This window comes from Enhydra lutris, unplaced genomic scaffold, assembly GCF_002288905.1.
Source record: "Enhydra lutris kenyoni isolate GAN:26980312 unplaced genomic scaffold, ASM228890v2 scaffoldscaffold4, whole genome shotgun sequence".
NCBI lineage: Eukaryota > Metazoa > Chordata > Mammalia > Carnivora > Mustelidae > Enhydra > Enhydra lutris.
Window position 1 is genome coordinate 53,113,661 of NW_019154088.1, and position 15,061 is coordinate 53,128,721.

The 15,061-nt window shown below is 39.7% G+C and overlaps 1 protein-coding gene across 2 annotated transcripts in view; it reads left to right on the forward strand.

Moving 5' to 3' along the window:
- LOC111160055 (transmembrane protein 260) overlaps positions 1-15,061 on the forward strand; it is a 67,037-nt gene that overhangs the window by 18,409 nt on the left and 33,567 nt on the right. For both annotated transcript variants that reach the window (XM_022522863.1, XM_022522872.1), the window contains exons 4-5: positions 5,197-5,374; positions 6,461-6,574. In XM_022522863.1, coding sequence (XP_022378571.1) covers positions 5,197-5,374; positions 6,461-6,574 — 292 coding nt within the window. The remainder of the gene's footprint in view (positions 1-5,196; positions 5,375-6,460; positions 6,575-15,061) is intronic.

The following is a 15,061-nucleotide window of genomic DNA, read 5'->3' on the forward strand; positions in this document are numbered from 1 at the left end:
ATCATTTGGGGAAGAGGATGAGAAATAACCTTTGCACGTGTTGATACTAAGGGTCCGTTGGACACTGAGAGTTGGAGTGGCTTTGTGGTGAGGTATGGAGCAGTCCATTGGAGATGTGTCCCTTTGAGACTTAAGGGGGAGGTAGCGCTAGAGAGAGATTGGGTTATTTCAGTTTGTGGTTGGCAGGTGACATCAGGATAGTGGATCAGGCCACCCAAGTGGAGTATGTAAGAGTGAGAGGAATTGTGTGAGAGTGAAATCTTGGGAACACCAGCTTTAAAGGAGATGATGGAAGAAGAGGAGCCATTCAGAGAAAACAAAGATGGAAGATCCAGAACCCCAGAGGGAACACCTGGAGGGATGTAGAGCCCAGTTCAGCTCAGTAGAGTGTGCTCGGGGCTGGGATCAATCCAGCAGCGAGGTCCTGAGAGCCTGTTATATGTGGCAGTTAGATGGCAGCTGGGTGCTATTTTAATAGAATGCTAGGGTGATTACAGAGCATAGAGGCGACAGATGTGGACAGCAGGAAGCTAATACTGAGCCTCACCACGATCCTGAACTGTCTTCGTGAAGTCATCTTTGACTTCAGCTGGTCTTTAGTCATTTATCTCTGTCTTATTAGGGTGAAAGGAAGCAAGCTCAGATAATGTGATATGCCTTGCGCAGTACAGCGAGACTGCCTACCTACAGAGTCAGTGAATGAATTGAAGACCTCAAGAGTCTTCAGAAAGTCCTCATGGCTTGGGACATCTGGGTGGCTCAATTGGTGAACTAACAAAGTTGCCTGACTTTGGCTCAGGTTGTGATCTCAGGGTCTTGGGATCGAGCCCTACTTTGGGCTCCTCGTTCAGCCGGGAGTCTGCTTCTCCCTCTCCCTCTGCCCCTCCCCTCTGCTTATGCTCTCTCTGTCTCTCAAATAAATAAATAAAATCTTAAAATAAACAAATCTCAAATAAAATCTTAAAAAAAAAAAGTCCTCATGCTGACCCCTGCTGATGTCATCCTTTGCTTGTTAGCAGATGAGACTCCGCTCTCAGCGTGCTGACGTGGGCCCTCACCCCTCCCTGATAGCATGCATAGAGCGTCAGGGCCCTCGGCCACACACCTGTCTGTCTGCCTACAAGCACTCACCTTGCAGACTTACTAGTGTATGCTGTACTGCTTGTTTTGGGGACAAATACTTAGTTTTACTAAAAATATTACGATTTTGAAAACAGCTTTATTAAACTATTTTCCATCACAGGCAGCCCTCAACAACAGTCTTGTTTAACTGAAGCCAGTTCCATCCTTTAACGGTGCCAGTGATAATTAAGGGTCAACCCACTTTGTACTACCTGGCCTGACTTTAGCTTTCAGTTCACTCTTCTCCCCATGCCTCTGCACTTATCTTCCTTTTGACTGAGACCTAGAACCCTTTGCTCTTCCTTTTTATTGTCTTCATCAGCCCCCTGCTGCTTTGCTTTCTTCCCTATCCAGCCTGCGCCCCCTGGCTTATTTCAAACTCCCTTCCCTCTTGTTCTGTCCTAGCTGTGTAGTGAAGCCGTTAACCCTGGCTCTCCCCAGCCTTTCCCAGCCAGCTCTGGCTGCTTCAGACCTTCCACAGCTGTGCTGACAGATCCGGCCCCTCATTAGCCTCCGCTGAGCCGTTACTGCTGCCTACAAATCCTTGTAGGTATCCTTCAACTTGGGAGTTTTTCCGCAACAGGTGTTTTGCATTTTCCTCGTTTTCTTAGTCCCCTACATGGCCCATGAATGTTAATTGATTCTGAATCTTAGCATAAAGCAAACTTAAAGGCAGTATGTTAAAATACATATGTTTCAATGGACATTCACAGTTTAGTAAAGTTCAATGAAGTTCATACAAGCTTAGCTTATATACAGTAGCCCCACAAAAACTCCACATCGAATAGTAAGATGATGGAGCCTCCAAAATGTTTTTTTTTTTAATTTATTTATTTGACAGAGAGAGATAGGTAGAAGTAGGCAGAGAAGCAGGCAGAGAGAGAGAGGGAGAGGCAGGCTCCCTGCTGAGCAGAAAGCCCGATGTGGGGCTCTGTCCCAAGACCCCGGGATCATGACCTGAGCTGAAGGCAGAGGCTCAACCCACTGAGCCACCCAGGCGTCCCTCCAAAATGTTTTCTATACTACATATCCTATATATGGATGCACACGCAACTTTATGTTCTCGGACATACTGCTCTCTTCTGTTTTTCACAAAGCTATGACCTCCTCAGCATTTATTTTCAGAATTTGCTTATACAGTTTCAAGTTGCCTTTAAACCTTAATAGGAACTACAAAGAGGGAAGGCAGTGTGTTTTAGCCAGGGCTCTTAGGTGCAAGCAATGGACTCTGGCTGTGTTTAGCAGGAGAGAAATGTAGGGAAAGGAAATTGAGAAGAACTCTACAATACAGAGGACAATCTAATTTTTATGCAGGGAGTGGATATGAATAAACTTCTCCAAGGAAGACCTACAGATAGCCAATAAACCCTTGAAAAGATGCTCCATATCACTGGTCACAAACATTATGTGTGTGTTTTTTTGTTTTTAACCATTTAATAGTAAGTTGCATAGATGCTATCCTTTATCCTTAAAAGCGTCATGGTATGTTTCTTAAAAACAACACATTTTTGGGGCGCCTGGGTGGCTCAGTGGGTTAAGCCGCTGCCTTCGGCTCAGGTCGTGATCTCAGAGTCCTGGGATTGAGCCCCGCATCGGGCTCTCTGCTCAGCAGGGAGCCTGCTTCCTCCTCTCTCTCCCTCTGCCTGCCTCTCTGCCTGCTTGTGATCTCTCTCTGTCAAATAAATAAATAAAATCTTTAAAAAAAAAACAAACACATTTTTTTTTACATATCCGCAGTGTAGTTCTCAAAGTCAGGAAATTATCACTGATACAACATTGTTATCTATGAAGGTGATTCAGATTTTGCCAGTTGTTCCAGTAATACCCTGTTTAGCAGGAGAGAATTCGAGATCATGCCTTTTATTCTGTTGTCATTTCCCTTTAGTCTCTTTCATATAGACTCATGGTCTTTTGCTTTTTGTTTTTGTCTTTCAAGACCTTGACATTTTCTTTGATCTATATTGGCCAGTTATTTTGTAGAATGTTCTTCAAATGAGTTTGTAGGTTCAGGTAATACATTTTGGCAAGAATACCATGGAAATGATGCTCTGTTCTTTTCATTGGAATAGATCAGGAAGTATATGAAGTTTGTCCCATTACTGGTCTTTAACTTTGATCATGTGGTTAAGATTGTATCTGCCAAGTTTGGCCCTGTAGAGTTACCATTTTTCCTTCTGTAATTAATCTATTTACAGGGAGATACCTTTAGACTACATACATATTTCTGTAAAACTTTTACTCACTAATATTGGTATCCATTATTACCATAATGGATGCCAAATTCCATCATTTCTTCTATAGTTATTAGTTGTTGACTTTCTGTGGACTTTTTCTTCCCCTATTTATTTATTTATATCACTTTAGATTCATAGATTATTTATTCTTTGGGTTATAATCTATTACTGTAATTATTGTTGTTCAGATTATTCCTGACTTGACCCATTTAAGCTGGATCCATGTCCTTTTTGTCATGTCCTCTTTTGAACCCTTCCTTACTTTCTGGCACAAGAGATTTCGGATTCATTTTGTACTTGACCTGCCCCAGATCTGGAATCAGCCATTTTTCCAAGGAAGCTAATTTATGTTTTAAGTAGAGGAAGGAATCTTGTATCTTATGCTGACTTTCCAAAGTAGTATTGGCAGATGAAACATAGAAATTCCTTTAAAAATATCACTCATCCTTTAAGATTAATTCATTCATTCATGAAGTTCCCTTTCTGTGCTTGGAGTGAAAGACTTCCCATATAAATGAAACTTAATTCCAGTTCACATTTTAAAAACAAAGTTGAAGTAATTATTAAAGGTAACTACATGCTACACATGTTCCAAGATGAGCTAGAAACCTGGGAATTAGAAAGAAATTTGAGAAAAGAGTAAGGCTTGAATAAGTAGAAGGAATCTGAGAAGACATTTGGTTCATGGGTACACCATGAGCAAAGGTGTGGCGCTGGGAATAGGCATGTCTTATCAGGGAATTTTGAGGAACCTAACTGGGTGATGGAGATAATAATATTGGTGATTAGTGGCTAGGTACCATTTATTGGGAAATTTAACTTTTTTTTTCTGTGATGCTTGATTAAAAGGCATAGAATGACTCCACAGCTTTTTATCCAAAACAATATGTTTTAGTTTAAAAGTGGTGATTTAGGGCCATATATTATCATTAACTATCAGACATGGTAATACTTGCTGAATCATAACACTTGTTATCTATTTGGTAATAGATATTTAATCATTTTAGATATATGGGGAAATAAGTTATTTTGCTTTTATATGCTCTATCCACCCCATTACTAGTTTCACATCAAATCTTGGAATTGAGATCCAGATTCCTGATTGATTTGATTGATTTAATTGATTTGAAATGTCTGGCTCTCATTGGCGTTGGGTTGATAAATTTATTTCCAAGTGTGGCTTTTGATTCTTTTTGTGCTATTGAAGTTCACAGTCCCATCCCTATCTTGAAAAAAAATACGTCATTTTCTACTTCAGCTATGTGTAAAGAAGAAATCACTAGAAACTAAGGACTTAGCTTTCAAGATCTTAGAATCACCAGATGTTGTGACAAAGACATCTGCCATATGCTGGGAGATAAACTTTAGTGCGGGCGTGTGGAAAGTGCCTAGGCCCAAACATTCCACAGGAAGTGAGAATGAGTATTCCTGAGTAGATGTTTTGCCATTTCATTAATTCTTAGAATTCAGCGTAGTTCCATCTTAACCAGGCCATCCTTCTAATTTGTGGGTAACAGGTTTGTTATCTCTCTAGCTACTGTCTCTTCAGGCTTTCTGAACTGGCTGGAATCCTAGAGGTTCCATCTAAGAACTAAACCTCCTTTAGTCCATAGGAGACTGAATGAATTGTGTTCATTTGTTTGTTAATAAGTTAATATATGGACTTCCTAATTAAAATCTTTTGGAAGAAATTATTATACGAAGTCATGTATTAATCATATAATGTGTTGGGATAGTGCTGGGCGACTGTCATAATTTCTCCCGCTACAGTTTATAAAAAGGGAAAGAAAGTCGGTTCTTTTTGTTGGGAAAGAAGATTTCATGTTATCTGTATTTGCAGGCTTTCTGGCTCACATGCTGGAGGAATTCTTGCTGCGGGGGTGTTTTCGTTTTCTCGTCTAACATGGCAGTGGTCCATTGCAGCCGAGGTTTTTAGCTTAAACAATCTGTTTGTGGGGCTGCTTATGGCTCTTACTGTACATTTTGAGGAGGCAGCAACTGCAAAAGAAAGATCAAAGGTAACCTATTTTGATCAAAGTGAAATCACTTTTTGTTTTAATTTTTAGACAGATGCTGTATTTCTTTTTAACTTTGGGTGCTGTTTATCTGTCCTGATTACTGTCAAGGTAATCTGGGCGCATTGAGAGAGAAAATATTCTGAGTTCTTTTACTGTGAACCATGATAGCCTTTATAAAGCATGGGGCTTTTTTTTTTTCCTTCTTCTCCCAGAGTTCAGAAGTTTCATGCGTGTGTGCGTGCATGTGTGTGTGTGTTAGTAAGATGCCAAATTTTATTTGGATTGACCACCTTAAATTATATACCATTATGGTACATCGACTTACTCTCTAATTGCAAAAAAAAGGCCAAATTTGTACTTTATTTTTTAACTATCAAATGTATAAACGAAGTAGTTTGGAAGAGGTTCCAGTGACTTATAAGGCAAACACTAATATCAAGATCATTTGAAATGTGAGGGAACCCTGTCTTCTAATAGCTTACAGTCTGTACAACGGGAGGTATCAAACCATCTTAATAAAGACGGCCTTTTGTTGTTAAAGAATATACAAACGGAAGAACACCATGGTTCCCATAGACGGATCTATGCTGCTATTAGAGTTCATTTTTGGTCTAAAGTAAACTTTCTTCTGATTATGAAAATTGCACATGTACAAAGAGAGCAAAAACAGCATCCGTAACCTGGTTTTTAAATCGAAAGTGTTCTATTTTATTTATGTAATTTAATAGGAGAAAAAGTAAAATGGAAAGAATGCCCGAGTTTTAGTTATAGACTTTAATAGGAATTACACAATATCCTATTACTGGTAGGACTTACCTAGTTATCACGCAGGACTTTCTAAAACTTACTTTGAAGACAGTCATATCAGGTCAAACTGCAGTGATGTGGTGAGAATGGACAATATTATAAAAAAAAAAAGCAGTGCTAAATATTAGTGTCTGTGGAAGTGAGACTGTGTCTGAAGTTGACTTGAGCCTGACCTATGGTACAAATGCTTGGTTCTCATATAAAGAATAACTTTTTACTGTTGTGCTTACTTAAGAGTTTTAGATAAATTTTTAACTTAGATTTTTTTTTTTTTTTCAGATAGCTAAAATTGGTGCTTTCTGCTGTGGCCTTAGCTTATGTAATCAGCATACAATAGTACTCTATATTTTGTGCATAATACCATGGATTCTCTTCCGACTTTTAAAAGAGAAGGTAGGTTTTTGGATGTTTTTAATGAAAATTCACAATATTTTGTTAAGGCCTGATATTTATGGCATAAAATGCAGGGCTTTCAATTTTTTTTTTTTTTTTAGTTTTATATAAAGTGTAAATGACCCGAGGCTCTAACAACATTGACTGAAAAAAAAAATAGGATTTACAAAAATTATGCAGTATTGATTGCAGTGACAGCTGGTCTGATTCATAATTTTCTTACTGATTCTGAGCAGCACCTTGATAATAATAGGCTAAAAGGAGTGAAAACGAAATAACAGATTTCCTTGATTGTGTTATTGTATGTCCTAAAACAAAGGATAGTGTATGAATGAGAGTTTATTCATTTATCCCACTGTCTGTTGAGGGCCTGATCAATGCCGATCTAGGTGCTAGAGATTGAGCTCTCCCGACAAAACAGACATCATCACTCATCACTGCTCTTATGAACCAAGTAACAAAATCTCTGGAAAATCACAACCCTGTTTTCTCCTAACAGATTTCTCTAGAATAAAATGATTTATTATAGTTCTCCTTTTTCCTCAAAGGAAAAAATGATTATTGATTGAAATGTTGGTGTAAAGCAATGTAAGAAAATTACTATACTGTGTAAGTCATTGTGAGATGGACCGAAGAAGCAGGGAGCTGAGTTAGACATGAGGTTTTGGAAAGACAGAAGCCCTTTATTCTGTCAGTCTTGCTCCTAGAGGTTAAAACAATCTTAAAGCCAGTACTGGAGTCATTTTACTTATTATTTCTTTGTATTGTTTGTATTATTATATCTCAGCTGCATTCTTCATTTGTTTCTCATTTCATTCTTTGCTGCTATAGTCAGAATTATATTAGAAAACACAGGTTTAGTAAAATTATTATACAGAAATAGGGAAATTATGACAAAACTTTAGGTGATTGTATTTACTGTACTCGAATATATTTTGTTTTTAGCTTCTGGCAACAAAGCATAAAGGATAATATGGAGGTTATAAAATTCTTACTGCGTGTTAGAAAAAATGGAAATAACAATTGACAGGGAAGATCAGCTTTTTCTTGGAACTGAGTGCTGTGAAGTCAGTCACGTCCAACCTTACATGAGGAATACCCAGCAGCATAACAGGTCGTGTCTAACAGTGGTTTTGTAGAATATACAGAAGGTTCTTTATCTGGTCTTTTATTATATAAACCCTTGATTTTAAATAATGGAGATATAACTTAAACAGTGTAATTCAGTGAAGACTTTCCCACAGATTGCAAACTAAAGAGGCCCAAATAGTTTTCTTGTGGATTGATGGATGGGTAGATGGCGATGCATTAACATCCTGCTGTGAGTTATCTTAGCTGGGCTTTTTTTTTTTTAAATTCAGTCTTCATTTCTTTCTCTCCTTTTTTTTTTTTCCCCAGCTTATTGATATACAGTTGACATATAACATTGTGTAAGTTTAAGGTGTACAACATGACGGTTTGATATATGGAGAGATGGTAAAATGATCACCACAGTGAGGTTAGTTAACACATCTATTGCCTCACATAGGTATGCTTGTGTGTATTGAGAACTTCTAAGATCTACTCTCTTAGCATCTTTCAAATATCTGGTACAGTATGATAGTCCCCGTACTGTACATTACATTCCCCAGAACTTATTCATGTTATAACTGGAAGTTTGCAGACTTTGACCACCTTTTACCCACTTCCCTCGCTCCCTACTCCACACGTCTAGTGATCACCAATCAGCTCTGTGTTTCTGGGAGTTCCATTTTTTTCAGTTCCACTGTAGGTAAGGTCATACAGTATTTGTCTTTCTCTATCTGACTCATTTCATTTAGCATAATATTCTCAAGTTTTATCCATGTTGTTGCAAATGGCAGGATTTTCTTTTTGTGTCTGAATAATACTCTTTTGTGTGTGTGTGTGTGTGTGTGTGTGAAGGTTTTCTATGTCTTCTCTTAGGAATTTGATGGTTTCAGGTCTTACAATCAAGTCTAATCCATTTTGAGTTAATTTTTTTATGCAGTGTAAGACAGTGGTCCATTTTCATTCTTTTGCATGGGACTGTCCAGTTTTTCTAACACCATTTTTTGTTTTCTGCTTGAATATTTTTGCCTCTTTGCCATAAATTAATTAACCATATATGCATGGGTTTATTTCTGGGCTCTTATGTTCCAGTGATTTATGTATCTGTTTGTTTGTTTTTTTAAAGATTTTATTTATTTGTTTGACAGACAGAGATCACAAGTAGGCAGAGGGGCAGGCAGAGAGAGAGAGGAGGAAGCAGGCTCCCCGCTGAGCAGAGAGCCGGATGTGGGGCTCCATCCCAGGACCCTGGGATCATGACCTGAGCCAAAGGCAGAGGCTTTAACCCACTGAGCCACCCAGGCGCCCCTATGTATCTGTTTTAATGCCAATATCATACTGTTTTGAATACTGTAGCTTTGTAGGATAGTTTGAAATCAAGAAGCATGGTGCCTGCGGCTTTGTCGTTCTTTTTTAAAATCGCTTGGACTATTTGGGATCTTTTGTAGTTTCATACAAATGGATTGTTTGTTCTCTCTCTAAGATGACTGTGGAATTTTGTTAGAGATTGCATTGAATCTATAGATTGCTTTGGCTGTTTTAACAATACTAATTCTAACAATCCGTGAGCGTGGAATATTTTTCCATTTATTTATATCTTCTTCTATTTCTGTAATCAGTGTCTTATAGCTTTCAATGTACAGGTCTTTCACTTCCTTGGTTAAATTTATTTATAGCTATTTTATTCTTTGTGATGTACTTATAAACAGAATTGGTTTAATTTCTCTCTGATAGTTCATTGCTAGTGTGTAAAAAAGTCAACAGCACCTGGGTGGCTCAGTGGGTTAAGCCTCTGCCTTCGGCTCAGGTCATGATCTCAGGGTGCTGGGATCGAGCCCTGCATCAGGCTCTCTGCTCAGTGGGGAGCCTGCTTCCTCCTCTCTCTCTCTCTGCCTGCCTCTCTGCCTACTTGTGATCTCTGTCAAATAAATAAATAAAATCTAAAAAAAAAAAAAAAGCAACAGATTTTTTTATATATATATATCGATTTTGTACCCAACAACTTTACTGGATTCAGTTAGTCGTTCGAACAGTTTTTTGGTGGAATCTTTAGGGTTTTCATTATATAAAATCATGTCATTTACAAATAGTGAAAATTTCGCTTCTTCCTTTCAAGTTGTATGCTTTTTATATTTTTTTTCTGCTCTGGCTAGGACTTCCAATACAATGTTGAGTGAGTGGGCATCCTTGTCTTATTCCTGATCTTAGAGGAAAAGCAACTTTTAGCTTCTCACTGTTGAGTATGATGTTAGCTGTGGGCTTGTCATATATGGCCTTTCAATGGCCATATACCTACTTTGTTGAGAGTTTTTATCATAAAAGAATTTTGTAAATTTATCTGCATCTATTGAGATGATCATATGATTTTTATCTTTCATTCTGTTAATGTGTATCATGTTGATTAATTTGCTGATGTTGAACCACCTTGCATCCCTGGAATTAATCACCACTTAATCATGATGTATAGTCCTTTTAATGTATTGGTGTATTGTCAAATTCATTTACTAATATTTTTTGAGGATTTTTTGAGGATTTTTGCATTTATGTTCATCAAGGATATGAAGGATATGGCCTGTAATTTTTAAAAATTTTTATTTATTTTTTTTTATTATTTATTATTTATTTATTTTTGGGTCCTTTTCTGGTCTTGATATCAGGGTAACAGTGGCTTCATAAAATATATCTGGAAGCATTCCCTATTCTTCAATTTCTTAAAAGAGTATAAGGAGGACATATATTAAATCTTTAAATGTTTGGTAGAGTTCACCAGAGAGGAGTCTGGTCCAGGAACTTTGTTGGGAGTTTTTAAGTAACTGATTCTGTCTCCTTACTAGTAATCAGTCTATTCAGATTTTTCTATTTCTTCATGATTCAGTCTTGGAAGATTATATGTTTTTAGGAATTGATCTGTTTCTTCTAGATTGTTCAGTTTGTTGGTGTGTAATTATTCACATGTTCACAGTAGTCTCTTATGATCCCTTGGCTTTCTTTGGTATCAGTTGTAACTTCTCCTCTTTAATTTCTGATTTTATATATTTGAGCCCTCTCTCTTTTTTTCTTAGTCTAGCTGGAGGTTTGTCAATTTTGTTAATCTTTTCAAAGAACCAGCTCTCAGTTTCATTGGCCTTTCCATTGTTTTTTCTTTTTTTTAAGATTTTTTATTTATTTATTTGACAGAGATCACAAGTAGGCAGAGAGACAGGTGGAGAGAGGGAGGGGGAAGCAGGCTCCCTGCCGAGCAGAGAGAGCCCAATGCAGGGCTCGATCCCAGGACCCTGGGATCATGACCTGAGCCGAAGGCAGAGGCTTTAACCCACTGAACCACCCAGGCGCCCTTCCATTGTCTTTTAAGTCTCTACTTCATTTCTTTTCACTCTGATCTTTATTATTTCCTTTTTTCTACTAATTCGGGGCTTTGTCTGTTCATATTTTTCTAGTTCCTTTAGGTGTAAATTAGATGTTAATTTGAGATTTTTCTTTTTAACTGTCTCTACGAACTTGCCTCTTAGACCTGGTTTTGCTGTATCCCATAGATTTGGTGTGTTGTATTTATTTTCTTTTTTTTTTTCCTTTTTTTTTTTTGGTGTGTTGCATTTCCATTTTCATTTGTCTCAAGGTTTTTTTTAATTTCTTTTTCGATGTCTTCATCGATGAGTGCCATTGCCCAGTGTTTTAGTTCATTTGATTCTGTCTGCTTCATTTAGTCTGCTGTTGAACTCCTCTAGTGTATTTTTCAGTTCAGTTATTGTGTTCTTCAGTTCTGTGACTTCTGTTTCGTACTGTCTTATGTTTTCTCTGTCTTCATTGAAGTTCTTGCTGTATTCCTCCATTCCTCACCCAAGTGTGGTGAGCATCTTTTTGACCATTACTTTTAACTCTTGTCAGGCAAATTGCTTATCTCAGTTTCATTAAGATTTTTTCCCAGGATTTTATCTTGTTCTTTTGTTTGAAATAAACTCCTCTGTCTCTTCATTTTGCTTGATTTTCTGTGGTTGTTCCTAGGTATTAGGCAAAATAGCTGTCTCTCCCAGTCTTGCAGGAGTGACCCCACGTAGGAGGTGAACCTCAGTGTTTAACTTTGCTCTAGCTCTTGGCTGTCTCTCAAACCTTTATGATTGTTTAAGCAGCCTGAGTTTCTCTTGGTAGGTTCCAGTTCTTCTATCAAGACCTGTGAGGGTTCCAGAAGGAGGGATTTCAGTCAGCACCTAGTTTCAGGCTGATTGGAAACTAGCCCCTCAGTCAGCATCTTCAAGGTATGCAAATATATACAGTCATAGGAGACTGCAGTCGTAGACCCTGCTAGCTTCCAGACCAGGTGATCTGGAGGATCTCCCCTTAGGGACTGTTGCAAATTCAGGGTTCCCGAGGAATGTTTGAGCTTCTTTCTGAGAAGTGCTAGCATGCTGTGGTGAGGCCAGCTGAGAGCTCAAAGATGGTATCCTTCAGCCTGTGTTCACTGAGAGCACTTCTGTAGCCCTTCCATGTGTGGTAAACCTGAAACCTACCCTCAGGCTGAAGTTTTTTCATAGGAAAACCAGGGGTGGTTTTAGTCTGTTGTCAGTGCAGTCCCTTGGAGATGGTAGCCTGCCAAGAACTGTCTATCCAGTTTTAGACGCATAGGACCCAAAAATGCAATTCCTCTTGGCCACCAGATCCAGGCACTTCAGGGGTATCTCCCATGTAGACTGTGCACCCTGGCTGACTTTGGTGGAACCCTGGTGGAGTGGTATGTGAGGTCGGGCATTTGCGTGGCTGGATTTGGCAGAGCTGCGATGGAGTGGCACACAGGACTGGGCGCACACACTGGCACTAGCAAGATAGAGGAAGAACGCCAGAAATGGCACCCTCCAGCATCTCTGTCCCCAGAGAGAGTTCTACCAGGCTTCTGCCCTTACAACAGACATTTTAAGATTAGCAAATGAATCTTCTTCACTTACGGTCTAGCACTTTCCAGACTGCTGCTTCTGTACCAGGTTCTGCGGCGAGTGAGTCTGTCTGTGAGTCCTTAAGAGCAGAGTCCCTGTCCCCTACAGCGCTATAATTTTCCTGAACATTTGACCTGTTGGCTTTCAAAACCAGACATTTGGTAGGGGATCATCTCTCTGGTGCAGGACCCAAAGGTTGAGGTGCCTTATTTGGGGGCATAAACCCCTTGCTCCTCAGGGAGAAGTCCTGTATTTATAAGACCCCCTCCTGACTGTGGGTTGCAGCGCTGGGGTGGGGTTTCAGTGAGACCATGTCTGTACTTCTTCCACACATGTTCATGTGGCCCTTTTATTCTTGGTTGTAGAGGCCCTTGTTCAGATAGTCTCCATGTCTTTGTAGATTTGTTGTGTCTGGGGGAGGGAGTTCAGAATCTCTCTACCCTGCCATCTTGAACTCTTGATGACAATAGGTTCACAATGCGCTTTGACATAGGAAGTGTCATGCCTCCAGCTTCAGTCCTCTTTTGCAAGATTAGTTTGGCTATTTGGGGTCTTTTTTGCTCCCATACAAATTTTAGGATTTGGTTTTCTATTTCTGTTAGAAATGCCACTGGAGCCTTGATAGGGGTTTCATTGAGTCTATAGATGGCTTTGTGTAATATGGACATTTAAAAATATTAATTCTTCCAGTTTGTGAACAAGGGGTATCTTTCCATTTATTTGTATCTTCGTCATTTTCTTTCATTAGTGCCTTGTAGTTTTCAGTGTACGGATTTTTCACCTCCTTGGTTAAATTTATTGTTACATATTTTATTGTTTTTGATGTTATTGTAAATGAGATCATTTTCCTTTTTTTTTAGAGTTTATAGTTATATTGTAAGTGTGTAGAAACGACTAATTTTGGCATTAATTTATTGCTGAATTCCTTTATTAATCTAACAGGTTTTTGGTAGAGTGTAGGATTTTCTCTATATAAGATCACGTCATCTGCAAATAGAGACAGTTTTACTTCTTCTTTTCTGATTTGGATGCCTTTTATTTCTTTTTCTTGCCTGAATACTCTGACTAGGATTTCTAGGACTGTGTTGAATAGGACTTGGTAAGAGCGGGCACCCTTGTCTTATTCCTGATCTTGGGAGGAAAGTTTTCAGTCTTTCACCATTAAGTATGATAGCTATGGACTTGTCACATGTGGACTTTATTATGTTAAAGTATGCCCCGGATCAAGTGAATCAGAATTAGTTGAGGGTGGGATCAGCTCCCGGCTCAGCTCTACAGACGGATGCAGGGCTTGGCTAGGATCTCTGCTTGGGCACAGCTGCAAGTGGGAACACCGTCCTCCAGATCTGAGTGCTGATTGCTGAAAGCCCCTCTCGCCTTCTGTCCGCATGATCCCCAGTAGCTAAGCCCAGCAGACTCCTTTCCACCATGGTAGTCAAGAGGTGAGAACCGAATGAGCCTCTTGGGAAGTGTCCTGCTGTGCTGGGGGAGCTGGATGTCTGCCTTGGATTCTCCTTTGCCACTAGAAAAACCATTACCCCTGGGGGAGGGCTGTTAGTGCCGAGCTGGGCTGGTGTGAGGGAGGAGTGATGCCGTGATGTCTTGTCTGTAGATAGTTGTTAGCTGGTCTTTCTGTGAGGAAGACTGAAGTCAGGGATGATCTGTGTTGCCGTCCTGATGTCCTTACTCCTAGACAGGCTTCTGACATCAGAGCAAGTGCATTCAGATAATAGAGAGGTGCAACTGGCTGACTGACAAGAACTTAAAAAGTAAGTATTTTGTGTTAGTTAATGGAAAGAAGAGCCATGTGCTTTGTATCAAACACGGAAGACTCTGAGTGGACGAGTTAGGAGGCTGGTCTGAGGGCCTGTTTATTTTGTGCTTAAGTCAGCAGCTGATGAATGATGAAATGTGGGCAGGTATGACTCTTCAAAGGACATTTCATGTTCGCTAGTTAAATAGCAGAGGCTAAAAAATAAGGCCTACCAATGAAGTAACAGGGTTGGATCTCACTGGTCAGATGACTTGAGGTAGAGTAAAAAGTCCTGAGTCAGGGGGCGCCTGGGTGGTTCAGTGGGTTAAGCCCCTGCCTTCAGCTCAGGTCTTGGTTTCGGGGTCCTGGGATTGAGCCCCGCATCGGGCTCTCTGCTCGGCGGGGAGCCTGCTTCCCCCTCCCTCTCTGCCTACTTGTGATCTCTCTCTGTCAAATAAATAAATAAAATGTTTAGGGGGGCCTGGGTAGCTCAGATGGTTAAGCATCTGCCTTCAGCTCAGGTCATGATCCTAGGGTCCTGGGATTGAGCCCCACATTGGGCTCCTTGTTCAGCGGGGAGCCTGCTTCTCCCTCTCCCATTCCCCCTGCTTGTGTTCCCTCTCTCACTGTGTCTCTCTCTGTCAAATAAATAAAAACTTTTAAAAAAAGAGGAAAAGGGGGGGCGCCTGGGTGGCTCAGTGGGTTAAGGCCTCTGCCTTCGGCTCAGGTCATGATCTCAGG